Source organism: Macaca fascicularis, chromosome 18 (assembly GCF_037993035.2).
Source record: "Macaca fascicularis isolate 582-1 chromosome 18, T2T-MFA8v1.1".
Lineage (NCBI taxonomy): Eukaryota > Metazoa > Chordata > Mammalia > Primates > Cercopithecidae > Macaca > Macaca fascicularis.
The window spans coordinates 63,507,876-63,522,460 of NC_088392.1; the positions used below are offsets into that span (position 1 = coordinate 63,507,876).

The following is a 14,585-nucleotide window of genomic DNA, read 5'->3' on the forward strand; positions in this document are numbered from 1 at the left end:
GACCTATATGCTATAGATGCTCAATAAAGATTAGCATTGATTCAAGAATCAATTATGACACATAAAGAGGATTTCAATTCTGTTCAGTACTACCAAAAAGAGGCCTTTCCTTGGGGCAACTCCTCTATTCCAGTGGTTCTCCAACCTGGCTGCCCAGAACAATGTTTAAGAATCATTGCTTCTAAAAATGTTGTTTCATCTCTGAGATTAAATTCAGGCATCCAAGAGAAATCCTGCAAGGCAGTTACATTTCTCCATTCGAAAATGAGATGCAGAGTGGGAAGGGATGAGAAAAGATTAGTGCCCAGAAAATGACCATCACCCTGTCTGCTCAAGAGTTCAACTACTCTCCAATTCTGGTCACTGATCAACCCCTTTCGTTCTATGTCCAAGGCTGCCCTGTTGCCTCAGATGGCAATCACTCAGATACTTCTTATTCTGATAACACAAACAAGGCTGGAAAGGCTACACAAGAAGCAGAATGAACCAGAACAGAGATTTAAAACACAGCCTCTAATGCAAAGCATTACAAAAGAGAAAAAGGACATTCACCAAAAGAAGAGCAAGCTCTGTTATCATAGAAGATAGGGAAGAACTTTACTAAAAACATTATGATTTTAATTAATGCACCATGTAGTATCCCCCATGAGTTAACAATACTTTCATAGTTTTTTGGTAAAACTTATCTTTTCTTAAATTAAGAAGAACATTCTAAACACTAACCGACAAACAGCTAAAATTTCCTTCTTTCACCCAAGAACCTCCCAACCTAGTAAGTTGAGGAAAAAAAACACAACAATCAGACAAAACAAAGGAATATTCTGCAGATATTCTGGGCACTTAAAACACTACAATATAATGAACAACCACAAAAAGCTAGAAAAGTATTCTAGATTAAATGAGCCGGGTACAGTGGCTCCTGCCTATAATCCCAACACTTTAGGAGGTCGAAGTCGAGAGGATCACTTGAGGCCAAGAGCCTGGGCAACATGGCAAGACCCTCTCTCTACAAAAAAATAAAAGTTAAAAGACGTTATTGGGACAATTACAGAAATACTGTACCAATATTAATTTCCTGTGTGTGACAATAGGTATGTTGCGGTTATGTTTTACAAAAAAAAAAACCTTTTAGGAGATACATACACTGTGCATTGTCATAATTTTTGCAACCACTCTCAGATGGTTCAGTAAAGACTTATGTGTTGGCCGGGCGCGGTGGCTCAAGCCTGTAATCCCAGCACTTTGGGAGGCCGAGACGGGCGGATCACGAGGTCAGCAGATCGAGACCATCCTGGCTAACCCGGTGAAACCCCGTCTCTACTAAAAAATACAAAAAACTAGCCGGGCAAGGTGGCGGGCGCCTGTAGTCCCAGCTACTCGGGAGGCTGAGGCAGGAGAATGGCGTAAACCCGGGAGGCGGAGCTTGCAGTGAGCTGAGATCCGGCCACTGCATTCCAGCCTGGGCGACAGAGCGAGACTCCGTCTCAAAAAAAAAAAAAAAAAAAAAAAGACTTATGTGTTTGCTGCTGGGTGTGGTGGCTCATGCCTGTTTGTAATCCCAGTGCTTTGGAAGGCCAAGGCGGGTGGATCACTTAAGGCCAGGAGTTCAAGACTAGCCTGGCCAACATGGAGAAACTCCATCTCTAACAAAAATACAAAAATTAGCCAGCACGGTGGTGCACACCGGTAATCCGAGCTACTCAGGAGGATGAGGCATGAGAATTGCCTGAACCTGGGAGGCGGAGGTTACAGTGAGCCAAGATTGTGCCACTGCCACTGCACTCCAGCCTGGGCGACAGAGTGAGACTCTATCTTAAACAAAACAAAACAAAAAAAAGACTTACATGCGTGTTTATAGGTGTGAGTAGAAAGAGGAAAACAAAGCAAATGAGGTAAAAAAAAAAAAAAAAAAAAAAAATTTTAATTGGTCAAACCCGTAAACAGTATACAGTCTTCCCAGTTTTTTTACTAGTCTTACCAGTTTTCTGAATGTTCAAAATTTTCAAAATAAATAACTGAGGAAGAAACAAAATGTTACTCACTAGTTGCTTGACTTGAACTGCCTGTGGAATCCCAGCTGGTTGTGAAAGGACAGGGCCTGGCTGGGCAAGTTTGATTTGAATTGGAGTCCCAATAACAGGCTTGTCAGATGTGGTCCCAGCAGAAGTAACAACAGGTTTCACAGATGGAAGACAAATAGCTGCACCTGAAGTTTCTCCAAAAGTTACTGCTGGAAGGGACAGTGTTACTGCTGTTCCAGAGACAACTGGCTTTTCAGGTTGCAGTGAGACCGTGGTCACTGTGTTTGGTACAGATGTCACAAGTGGTTTTGAAGTCTGAAGCAAAACAGTTCCAGCTGTTGTTCCTCCTGTTGCAGCAGCTGGGCCCACAGAATGAAGTGTCACAACTCCAGCTTTTGCTCCCACTGGACCAGCAAGTGGGTTCAAAGCTTGCACTGACACAGTTCTGGGTGCTGTTGCTCCAGAAACAATAAAGGACTTTTCAGACTGGCTTGAGGACACTGTTGTTGTCACCACAGGAGAAGTTGTTACTGTTGTAGTACAGGTAGCAATGACGATCTCACTAGAGGTCTGCTGAACACATTGCTGGATGAAGCTCTGGGAGTTAGGCAGAAGTTGTCGTAAGGCAACCACGCTTTTCTGGAAATGTAGAGGAATGGAAAAAAACACTGCTAACAAATCAGCTACGTGTAAAACAAAATGTGGTATTTCATACCTTTACAACTTAAAACCAATCAAAAGTGTATCAAGTATTTCAGTTGAAGACAGCTGGTATCACTTACTTATATCCTGTCAATATCCAGGATACAATCAATTTGAAGCTCAAAAGTGCTTGTTTTCCAATATGAAATTACTATATCTCAGTATTAAACTTATTTGTATTCCCTCAATATCAATTTGGTACAACATGTATGATACTTTTCTATAATCATCTAAACCCTATAATAGATCATTAACAACTTCAGCATTTGTAAGTTTATTTAAACCACAGCAGAATCTAGGTCTCTTCATTAAGTAACTTTCAAACTTTGGATAGAAATAGGTGCAGTGGCTCATGCCTGTAATCCCAGCACTCTGGGAGTCCAAAGCAAGCAATCACTTGAGGCCAGGAGTTTGAGATCAGCCTAGGCAACATGACAAAACCCCATCTATACAAAATAAACAAAAATTAGTCAGGCATGGTGGGCACACACCTGTAGTCCCAGCTACTCGGGAGGTAGAGGTTGCAGTAAGCTGAGATCATGCCACTGCACTCCAGCCTGCGTGGCAGAGTAAAACCCATCTCAAAAAAAAAAAAGGAAAGGAAGAAATAGTCTTTAAAAGCCTGGGCAACATGGTAAAACCCTGTCCCTACAAAAAATACAAAAACTAGCAGGGCATAGTGGTGCATGCCTGTAGTCCCAGCTGCTGCAGGGGCTGAGGTGGGAGGATCACTTGGGCCCGGGAGGTTGAAGTCGCAGAGAGCTGTGATCACATGACTACACCCCAGCCTGGGTGACAGAGCAAAACCTCATCTCAAAAAAAAATTTTTTTTTAATAAAAACAAAGAAATATCTTTAAATCAAAACAAAATTAAATACAAAGTGAATTTTATGATCTGAAAGAATCGAGCTAGCATATTTTCTTTTTTTTTTTTTTTTTATTGAGATGGAGTCTCACTCTGTTGCCCAGGCTGGAGTGCAGTGGTGCGATCTCAGCTCTCTGCAACCTCTGCCTCCCAAGTTCAAGTGATTCTCCAGCCTCCAGAGTAGCGGGGACTACAGGCACATGCCACCACTGGCTAATTTTTGTATTTTTTAGTAGAGACAACCGTGTTGGTCAGGCTGGTCTCCATCTCCTTGCCTCAGGTGATTCGCCAACCTCAGCCTCCCAAAGTGCTGGGATTACAGGTGTGAGCCACCACACCCACCCAAGCACACTTTCAGACTGTCAGCATCCATCTCTGTATCCTACTTAAAGAGTAAAGGCAGTTCAAACTAAAAACTAGTAGGCTCTGCCTTTTCATCCCTGGAGTTTTCATTTGTTTAGCCAGCAGAGATGGAAAGCTAGGGCTCTTGTATCAAACAGCCAAGTTGTGAATGCAAAGGAAAAGTTCTTAAAGGAACTTCAAAGAGCTACCCATGTGACACATAAATGGTAAGAAAACGAAACAGCCTTATTGGTGACATGGAAAGTTTGAGTGGTGTGGACAGAAGATCAAACCAGCCACAACATTCCCTTAAGCAAAAGTCTAAACCAGAGTATAGCACTAACTCTTCAATTCTATAAAGGCTGAAAAATGAGGAAGCTACAGAAGAAAAGTATGAAGTTAGGAGAGGCTGGCTCATGAGGTTTAAGGAAAGAAGCTCTCTTGATAACTAACATGAAAGTGCAAGGTAAAGCTGCAGGTACTGATGCAGAAACTGCAGCAAATCATACAGAAGATCTAGCTTTTTTTTTTTTTTTTTTTTTTTTTTGAGACGGAGTCTCGCTCTTGTCACCCAGGCTACAGTGCAATGGCACGATCTTGGCTCACTGCAACCTCTGTCTTCCGGGTTCAAGCAATTATCCTGCCTCGGCCTCCCAAGTAGCTGGGACTACAGGCGTGCGCTACCATGCCCAGCTAATTTTTTAACTTTTTTCAGTAGAGTTAGGGTTTCTCCATGTTGGCCAGGCTGGTCTCAAACTCCTAACCTCAGGTGATCTGCCCACCTCAGCCTCCCAAAGTGCTGGGATTACAGGCATGAGCCACCACGCCTGGCCAACAACAGATTTCCAATGGAGACAAAAACAACCTTCTATTGAAGGAAGCTAGGTCTTTCATAGCTTTTTGCTGAGGAAAAGTCAACGCATGGCTTCAAGGCTTCAAAGGACAGGCTGACTTACTTGTTAGGGGCTAATGTAGCTGGTGACTTCAAGTGGAAGCCAATGCTCATTTACTATTCCAAAAATCCTAGGACTCTTAAGAATTATGCTATATCTACTCTGCCTGTGCTCTATCAATGAACAAAGTATGGATGACAGCACATCTATCCACAGCATGGTTTACTGAATATTTAAGCCCACTGTTGAGAACTACTGCTCAGGCGGGGGGGGGGGGGCAATTCTTTTCAAAATATTACCACTCATTGACAATACACCTCGTCACCCGAAAATTCTGATGGAGATGTACAAGGAGATCAATATTGGTTTCCTGTCTGCTAACACATCCATTCTGCAGTCCACATACATCAAGGAGTAATTTTTACTTTCAAGTATTATTTAAGAAATAGATTTTGTAAGACTACAGCTGTCACAGACAGTGATTCCTCTGATCAATTTGGGGGCAAAGTCAACTGAAAACTTTCTGGAAAAGATTCACCATTCTAGATGCCATTAAGTATATTTGTGAGTCATGGCAGGAGATCAAAATATCAACACTAACAGGAGTTTATAAGAAGTGGATCCCCATCCTCATGGATGACTTTGAGGGGTTCAGAACTTCAGTGGAGGAAGTCACTGCAGATATGGCAGAAACAGCAAGAGAACCACAGTTAGAAGTGGAACCTGAAGATGTGACTGAATTGCTGCAATCTCATGATAAAACTGGAAGAGATGAGGAGTTGCTTCTTACAGATGAGCAAAGAAAGTGGTTTCTTGAAATGGAAGCTACCCCTGGCCAAATGTTATAAATGTTGTTAGGATGGTAACAAAGAATTTAGAATATGACAACAACTTAGTTAATAAAGCAATGGCAGGGTATCAGAGAATTGACTCCAATTTTGAAAGAAGTTCTGCTGTGTGTGAAATGCTATCAGACAGCACTGCATGCTACAGAGAAATCTTTTGTGAAGGGAAGGATCAACTGATGACACAAATTGCACTGTTGTCTTAATTTAAGACATTGCCACAGCTGGGTGTGACCACCTTCAGTGACCACCACCTTGACCAGACAAAAGCCATCAACATTGAGGTAAGACTCTTCACCATCAAAATATTATAACTTACTGAAGGTTCAGATGATTGTCAGCACTTTTTAGCAATAAAGTATTTTTTAATTCACCTGTGTAATTGTTTTTTCAAATATAATGCTATTATAAACCTAATAAAGCATACCATAAAAAGTTTTATATGCATTTGGAAACCAAAAATTTTATATGACTCACTTTATTGTGATACTAGCTTTCTTATGGTGGTCTGAAACCAAACCTGCAATATCTCTGTGGTATATCTGTATATTCTTATACAAGCATTAAACAATATAATCATGAACTTATGTTCATGAATAAAATGTTCCTTCTCTTTTTTCAAAGTGTTCAAATTAAAAGAATACTATGAATATGCTTTACAGCTTACAAAAACACTTACAAAAAAAAACAAACTCAGGTTTCTCCCACACTGTCAGTATCTTCATATTCAACTGCTGTCATATTGAAATAGTCCAGTTTTTAATTATTTTAGAGTAATCTAATCCAAATTATTTCTTCTAAGTGAAACATAACTCTACCTTAAGAAAAGGAACCAGGTGAGGCTGAGGTGAAGACTTGAGTTCAACATACAGTTTCCTAGTAAATTCTTCTGCTTCAATTTTTGCATCCTGAGGGATGGGAGAAACACAATTTTAAATCTACAAATATTTTAAAAGAGACAAAGTATATAATTCATGATTGTAAATATAGCAAACTTTTCACAAATGATAAAGTCAATTAAATACAGGCTTTTTTTCATGCCAGCTATGAAATGTGTAAGCATAAATAATAGAGATGTTTATTCATACAGAATACAATGAAGGGGTGATTTTTTTTTTCTTTTAAAGATCCCAGGAAGCAAAGAGAAGAGCTGACAGGCCGAGTAATACTACATTATTACAATCTGTTAAGAACAATTAAGAAGTGAAGGCACAGGTGTCTTAAATTTCTTAGGGTAGGGAACAGGAAGTTATTCAGTTTGGAGACCTTGATGTTTAAGTTCTCTAAAACAATCTGGAAATTAATCTGCTAGCTCACTGCTGTTCTTTGCACACAAGAGTCAGGGACAACATTTCCAGAATTAGTAGAAGTATTTCCAAAATACCCTGACACCAGTGATAATGTGTAAGATGTAGCTGACTGAATTATCTTATTCTTTTCAAAGGTATAAAATATAGTTTTTAAAATTTTGCCTACTAGGACATATTTTATACTTAATAAAGATTGTAATTGTGTGGTGACAGAGAACATCTGGTTTGTTCTTCATGAAGTCATGGAAGGAGCATTCAAGTAAAGGTAACTATGACCTTAGATTTAAAAAAAAAAAATTCAGCTTTTATTTTAGAATCAGGAGGTACAAGTTTGGGGTACAGGTAGTGTACCAGGTACACTCGTCACCCAGGTAGTGAGCACAGTTATCTGGGAGGTAGTTTTTCAGCCCTCACGCCCCCTCACTCCCACTTTCTAGTAGTTCTCAGTGTTTATTGTTCCCATCTTTATGTCCATGTGTACTTAATGTTTAGCTCCCACTTATAAATGAGAACATGTAGTATCTGGTTTTCTATTCCTGCATTAATTTGCTTAGGATAATGGCCATTTATGCTGCTACAAAAGACATGATCTTGATCTTTTTTATGGCTGTGTAGTATTCCATGGTGTATATGTACCACTTTTTATTTATCCATCCCACTGTCAATGAACACCTCTGCTGATTCCATGTCTTGGCTGTTCTGAGTAGTGCTGCAATAAACATACAAGAGCGTATTTTTTTTATAGAATGATTTATTTTCCCTTGGATATATACCCAGTGATGGCATTGCTGGGTCAAATGGTAGTTCTATTTTTAGTTCTTTAAGAAATCTTCAAACTGTTTTCCACAATGGCCAAATTAATTTACATTCCCACCAACAGCGTATAAGTGTTCGCTTTTCTCCACAGCCCCACCAGCATCTGTTTTTCCACTTCTTAATAACAGCCATTTTGACTAGCATGAGATGGTATCTCACTGTGGTTCTGATTTGCATTTCTCTGATGATTAGTGATGATGAGCATCTTTTCATGTTTGTTGGCTGCTTGTATGTCTTCTTTTCAGAAGTGTCTGTTCATGTCCTTTACCCATTTTTTAATGGGGTTGTTTTTTTCTTGTTGATTTTTGTTTAAGTTTCTGATTTTTTCTGTATATTAGACCTTTGTCAGATATATAGTTCGCAAATATTTTCTTCCATTCTGTAGGTGGTCTGTTTACTATGTTGACAGTATCTTCTGCTGTGCAGAAGCTCTTAGTTTAGTTAGGTTCCACTTGTCATTTTTTGTTTTCGTTGCAACTTCTTTTGGAGAGTTAGCCACAAATCCTTTGCCAAGGCCAATGTCAGGAAGGATATTTCCTGGGTTTTCTTCTAGGACTTTTACAATTTGAGGTCTTACATTTAAATCTTTAATCCATCTCAAGTTAATTTTTATATATGGTGAAAAGTAGGGGTCCAGTTTCATTCTTCTGCACATAGATAACCAGTTATCCCAGCACCATTTGAAGAATCAGTCCTTTTCCCACTACTTTTTTTTTTTAGATGGAGTCTCACTGTGTCACCTAGGCTGTAGTGCAGTGGCAAGATCTTGGCCCACTGCAACCTCCCCCTCCTGGGTTCAGGCAATTCCCCTGCCTCGGCCTCCTGAGTAGCTGGGACTATAGGCATATGCCACCACACCCAGCTTATTTTTATATATTTTTAGTAGAGATGGGGTTTCGCCATGTTGGCCATACTGGTCTCAACCTCCTGACCGCAAGTGATCCGCCTGCCTTAGCCTCCCAAAGTGCTGGGATTATAACAGGCATGAGCCACTGTGGCCAGGCCCCATTACTTATTTTTGTCAACACTATCAAAGATTAGATAGTTGTAGGTGTGCAGCTTTATTTCTGGGTTCTCTATTCTGTTCAATTGTTCTATGTGTCTATTTTTGTATCAGTGCCATGCTGTTTGGGTCACTGTAGCCTTATAGCATAGTTTGAAGTCAGGTAATGTGATGCCACTTGGCTTTGTTCTTTTTGCTTAGAATTATTTTGGCTATTCAGGCTCTTTTTCGGTCCTATATGAATTTTAAAATAGTTTTCTCTAATTCTGTGAAAAATGACATTTATAGTTTGACAGGAATAACACTGAATCTGTAAATTGCTTTGGGCAGTATGGCTATTTTAATGATATCAATTCTTTCAATCCATAAGCATGAATTTTCAGCAGTGTTTTGTATTTCTCCTTGTAGAGATCTTTCACCTCCTTGGTTAGCTATATTCCCAGGTACTTCATTTTTGTGTGTGTGGCTATTGTAAATGGGACTGTGCTCTTGATTTGGCTCTTAGCTAGAACGTTTTTGATGTATAGAAATGCTACTGATTTTTGAACACTGATTTTATACCCTGAAACTTTACTAAAGTCGTTTATCAGTTCTAGAATCCTTTTGGCAGAGTCTTTAGGATTTTCTAGGCATAGAATCATATCATCAGTGAAGACAGAGTTTTACTCCTTTTTTTCCTATCTGGAGGCCTTTTATTTCTTTCTCTTGCCTGACTGCTCTCGCTAGAACTTCCAGTATTATGTTAAATAGGAATGGTGAGACCTTGTCTTGTTCCAATTCTCAAGGGAAATGGTTCAAGCTTTTGCTCATTCAGTATGATATTGGCTATGGATCTGCAAGACTATTTTCAGAATGACACTGTAAATCCATAACAGCAGTTCCAAAGAACTGAGGAACTTTACACACTGCTTACACTATTAAGCATTTCAGGAGTATGTGTGGTCTACATTATTTTCCATTAATACTAATATCTTGGAGAGAAAGCCTTTTTCACTAAGCTAATATTTGTATCCACCATGATCCGGAGAAAAGCTATTTTAATAAGATAATCACTATTCCAACCACCTCTCTTCACAAGACCAGATATTCTTCAAATACTTCCAAAAAAATAACACATCACAAAACAGACTAAATGCAGAAGAACATATGAGAATCCAGCTGTTTTCCATTAGGTCAGCCACTAAGGAGATTTGCAAAATTGGTACAGCAATGCCACTCTTTCATTCAATTTTGTTGTTGTTTTGGAAACTCGGTTTTCACTTAAATGCTAGTTATGTTAACGCTTAATGGGTTTACTGTTTTTTTTTAATAAACAAGCTGGGCACGGTGGCTCTGTAATCCTAGCACTTTGCCAGGTCTGTAATCCTACGGTCTGTAATCCTAGCACTTTGCCAGGCCGAGGTGGGACGATTACTTGAGCTCAGGAGTTTGAGATCAGCCTGGGCAACATAGCAAGACCCTGTCTCTACAAAAAAGTTTAAAAAATGAGCCAGGAGTGGTGGCACATGTCAGTGGTCCCAGTTACCTGGGAGGTTGAGGTGGTAGGACTGCTTGATCCCAGGAGGGTCAGGACAGCAGGGAGCCTTGTTCATGCCACTGCACTCCAGCCTGGGTGACAGAGTAAGACCTTACCTCAAAAAAAAATTATTTAATACAAAAATGTTGAACATTTTTCAGTTTTAATGTTAACCCCACAAAAACAAAATGCCTTGGGGAGTCCTCAAGTTTTCAGAATATAAAGGTATCCTGAAACCAAATTATTTTAGAACTGCTGTTTAGTCATTCTAAAGTAAACAGATCTTAAAACCAGAGGCAATATTTGATTAATTCCTAACTGCTCCTATCTGTCCATAAAATTCACCCATATTTTGTGGTTAAAAAGTCTTTAATATTTTATGGGATATGTGTTCCTTTCCATCATGTCTATTCATCTAGAGTATTCCATTTCAGAGAAACAAGTCATCATATCCCCTTTCAAAACTAGCAAACCTTGAAAAAGGAAGATCAAAAGCTCAATGTTTACTTTTAAAAAGACACCCCAAAGTTGAATTAAAAATTTGTTAGTATGACGTATTTTAGACATCCGAAATAAAAACATCTTCCCAAATGAAAAACTAACCATTTCAAGTGTGCTTTATTTCTAACATCTTACAGGCAGCATTAAAAACAGTAGTAAAGAAGGTATTTTAATATTTATAAACTATGCTTGTTTTTGCTGTATAATAATTGAAATATACACATTTTCTACTGGGGAAAAAAGGACAATTTTTATGTGAAAAATATAATTCTAATTATGTGGTGAGAGAAATCTGTATATTATAGTAGTTCAAAAAATCCAAATCCATTTGTCTGTTACGTCCTCAGCATGCCTTAAGCATATAACATGAAATATTTGCTAACTTCCACCTTCACTCTTTTTAGTGTACCTATATATTTTACCTGAAAGAGGACATAAGAAACCAAAGGCATATAATTTGGTGGCTAAAAGACATAGCACCTTGGCATTCATAAAAATATCAATGATCATCATGTTTAACATTCTCATCTGTAAGATGAGAATCTTATAGATAAGGAAAGTGAGGCCTAAGAGCATTAACTAACTTTTGTGGTCCCAAAGCTTCATGTCTATCGGACATATGAGAACTGAATTTCGTTATCTATTGATAGCCTGGCTTTCTGAGATTTCATAATTCCTTTTTTTTTTTTTTTTTTTTTGGAGACAGAGTCTTGCTCTGCTGCCCAGGCTAGGGTGCAGTGGTGCAATCTCAGCTTACTGCAACCTCCGCCTCCCAGGTTCAAGCGATTCTCCTGCCTCAGCCTCCCAAGTAGCTGGGATTACAGCCATGTGCCACCACACCTGGCTAATTTTTGTATTTTTAGTAGAGACAAGGTTTTATTTTACCATGTTGGCCAGTCTGGTCTCAAACACCTGACCTCAGACGATCCACCTGCCTCGGCCTCCCAAAGTGCTGGGATTACAGACATAAGCCACTGCACCCAGGCAAGATTTCATAATTCTAACAACAATTTCCTATTGACTAAATAATGAACCTTCTCTCCGAGGCCCTCTGTATGGTAAGGGAGGCAAGACTGATGTACAGAAATAATATATATATCAAAACATCATGTTGCATATCTTAAACATAAACAATTTTTAAAAAGGTAAATTTTAAAAAGAAATATACAATAGGTTTATCTAGCCAAGATTAATAATCTTTACAAAGCTTTCAAGAGGCAAAAAACAAAATTTATCAAGAACTACATTTAAAATAAATCTCAGGCCGGGCTTGGTGGCTCATGCCTGTAATCCCAGCACTTTGGGAAGTCAGGGCGAGTGCATCACTTGAAGCCAGGGAGTTTGAGACCAGCCTGGCCAACATGGCAAAACTCCGTCTCTACTAAAAATACAAAAATTAGCAGAGTGTGGTGGTGCACACCTGTAATCCCACCTACTCGAGAAGCTGAGGCACGAGAATCGTTTGAACCCAGGAGGCAGAGGTTGCAGTGAGTCGAGATCACGCCACTGCACTCCAGCTTGGGCAACAGAGCAAGACTCTGTCTCAAAAAAATTAATTAATTAATTTAAATAAATATCATTTAAAAATATGCATTTCCCAATTAAAACATGTTATATGGATTCTACCAGAACCTGCAGGATTTTATAGCACTACTTACCAAAAGTTGTTCCACCAGCTTCTTCACATTTTGTCCCATTTCTGGGGACTGTGATCCACTACATGCTAGTTTTATTAACATTGCAAGGAAGTTCTTGCATTTCTTCACATTTTCTAGCATTGTCTAAATATGAAAATGTAAATATAAGCAAACACAAGTGTTAGTGAGCAAACAATTCAAAAAATCTTGCAAGGAACAAGATTTATATAAGGTGCAAGTAAGAGCTTACCGGAGAAAGATTAACCTGAACAGCTGCTGAGTTCTCTGCTTTAAGATTGGGCTCATTTGAAGGAGTGGATGATGCTCCCAAACTTGAAGGCTTCAGGGTAGTTACAGTATTCAACGGCTTTCCAGGAGTAACTGTGACGACACTGGTTGGCACAGTCACAGACTGAAATTAAAGGTATTAAATATTTAGGCATGTATTACTATGACACATTAGTGGGTGTCTCATTTCACACTCATCAGACAAGTTAATTTTGACATCTGTGGTTTTATGTTATGCTCTACTAGTCTAAGGTAATATAACACAGTTCTAGGAACTCTTGAGTCTAGCAGATCAGGGTTTCATTCTCACCACATTTATCTACTATTTCATTACCACCAACCAAGTGTTGACTGCAGGCAAGTTACTTAATCCTGCTAATCCTGATTACTCTCTGCAAAAACAGGGATAGCAACGGTACCTGCTGTCCTAGGATTTTTTGTGAAAAACAGTGCTAAAGCAAATAAGTCCTCAAAAAATATTATTAACACCCCAAGAAGTATTTGAAAGTCTTTATGAGAACATAGAATACTCTGCTTTTTCTTAAGAACAGAGCAAAGCAATCTACTTATTATCTAACATTCAGATAAACTGCTTTTATGTAGACCATTAAAGTAAGCATGAAGAATATTACAAAATGTGGTATGTTCACACTGAAAAGAATTTCAGTTGTTTCCTCTACCTTCTATCAAAATGAGATGTGACTCTAGCACCACCTACAGGACAAAAACCTCATACAAGAAATCACAAGTCAGGTAGTAATTTAGAAAATCACATTGAGATAAAGCAACAATCTTATTTTAAAGACAAACACTAAAAGTTAAGAACATAATAAAAGTTTGGGATCAGGAAATAGGAATAGTATTTACATACAATTCACACAGAAAACTGAACAATGCACCATCATTTAATTTAAATGTCTATGTTCTACAAGCATGCAACTCTAAAAGGTCAAGTTTCTATCAACTTCAAGAAAACTTCCTTCTATAATAGTCAAGATAGGTGAATTTGAATGTACAACAAAATCTCCCACATTAGAGAGACTGGAACATATACTAGACAAGAATGTTCTGAGGGTAACAAATGGGAAGGAGGACAAGTGCAGTGGCTCACACTTACAACACCAGCACTTTGGAAGGCTGAGCCAGGAGGATTGCCTGAGGACAGGAGTTTGAGACCAGTCTGGGCAACATAACAAGACCCTGTCTCCAGGAAAAATTTCCTTTACAAACGGGAAGAACATTTAAAATGCTGAGAATTGACAGGAGAGGGGTGGGGACACATGGTAGCCCTAAGGTGGGTTTGGGGTAATATGGGCCTTCATTTTACTATTATTTTTTTCAACAGCAAACATATTACATATGTGTACATATTACGTGTAGTCTTTTGTTTGCATGTATATTTCATATTAATGCATAATAAAAATATTAAATACCATATACTAATACATTGGAAACAAAACCAAAAGGGTTTTTGGAAAAACATGAAGTGACAAAATTAGCACAAAACACAGAAACTAGAATAGACAAATAAAAGATATCGAAATGATAACCAAAAAGACCTCCCTCCCTCAAGTCTCCAGACTCAGATACTTTCCATGTGATTTTTCCACATTTTTGCCTAACTCCTGTCTTAGACAACATGTTCCAGAAAAACAGAATAAGGAAAGCTGTTCAGTTCATTTTATGACAAAGGCTGTAACATATTTCAATACTGAATAAGGATAATAGAAGAAAAGTAAACTAAAAGCTCATCTGGCAAAAACTTTAATAAGATTTTTAAATTACTGATTAATGATGAGGACTAGAACTAACAATAAAGTTTTTAACAAAAGAGAAAAAATTAAAA

The 14,585-nt window shown here is 38.5% G+C and overlaps 1 protein-coding gene across 5 annotated transcripts in view; it reads right to left on the reverse strand.

The window, feature by feature from the left end:
• Positions 1 to 14,585, reverse strand: part of TAF4B (TATA-box binding protein associated factor 4b) — a 164,133-nt gene that overhangs the window by 107,056 nt on the left and 42,492 nt on the right. For all 5 annotated transcript variants that reach the window (XM_065533972.2, XM_045378313.3, XM_045378311.3 and 2 more), the window contains 4 exons: positions 12,702 to 12,863; positions 12,473 to 12,595; positions 6,487 to 6,576; positions 2,043 to 2,660 (listed from right to left, as the gene is read on the reverse strand). In XM_065533972.2, the coding sequence (XP_065390044.1) occupies positions 2,043 to 2,660; positions 6,487 to 6,576; positions 12,473 to 12,595; positions 12,702 to 12,863 (993 nt within the window). The remainder of the gene's footprint in view (positions 1 to 2,042; positions 2,661 to 6,486; positions 6,577 to 12,472; positions 12,596 to 12,701; positions 12,864 to 14,585) is intronic.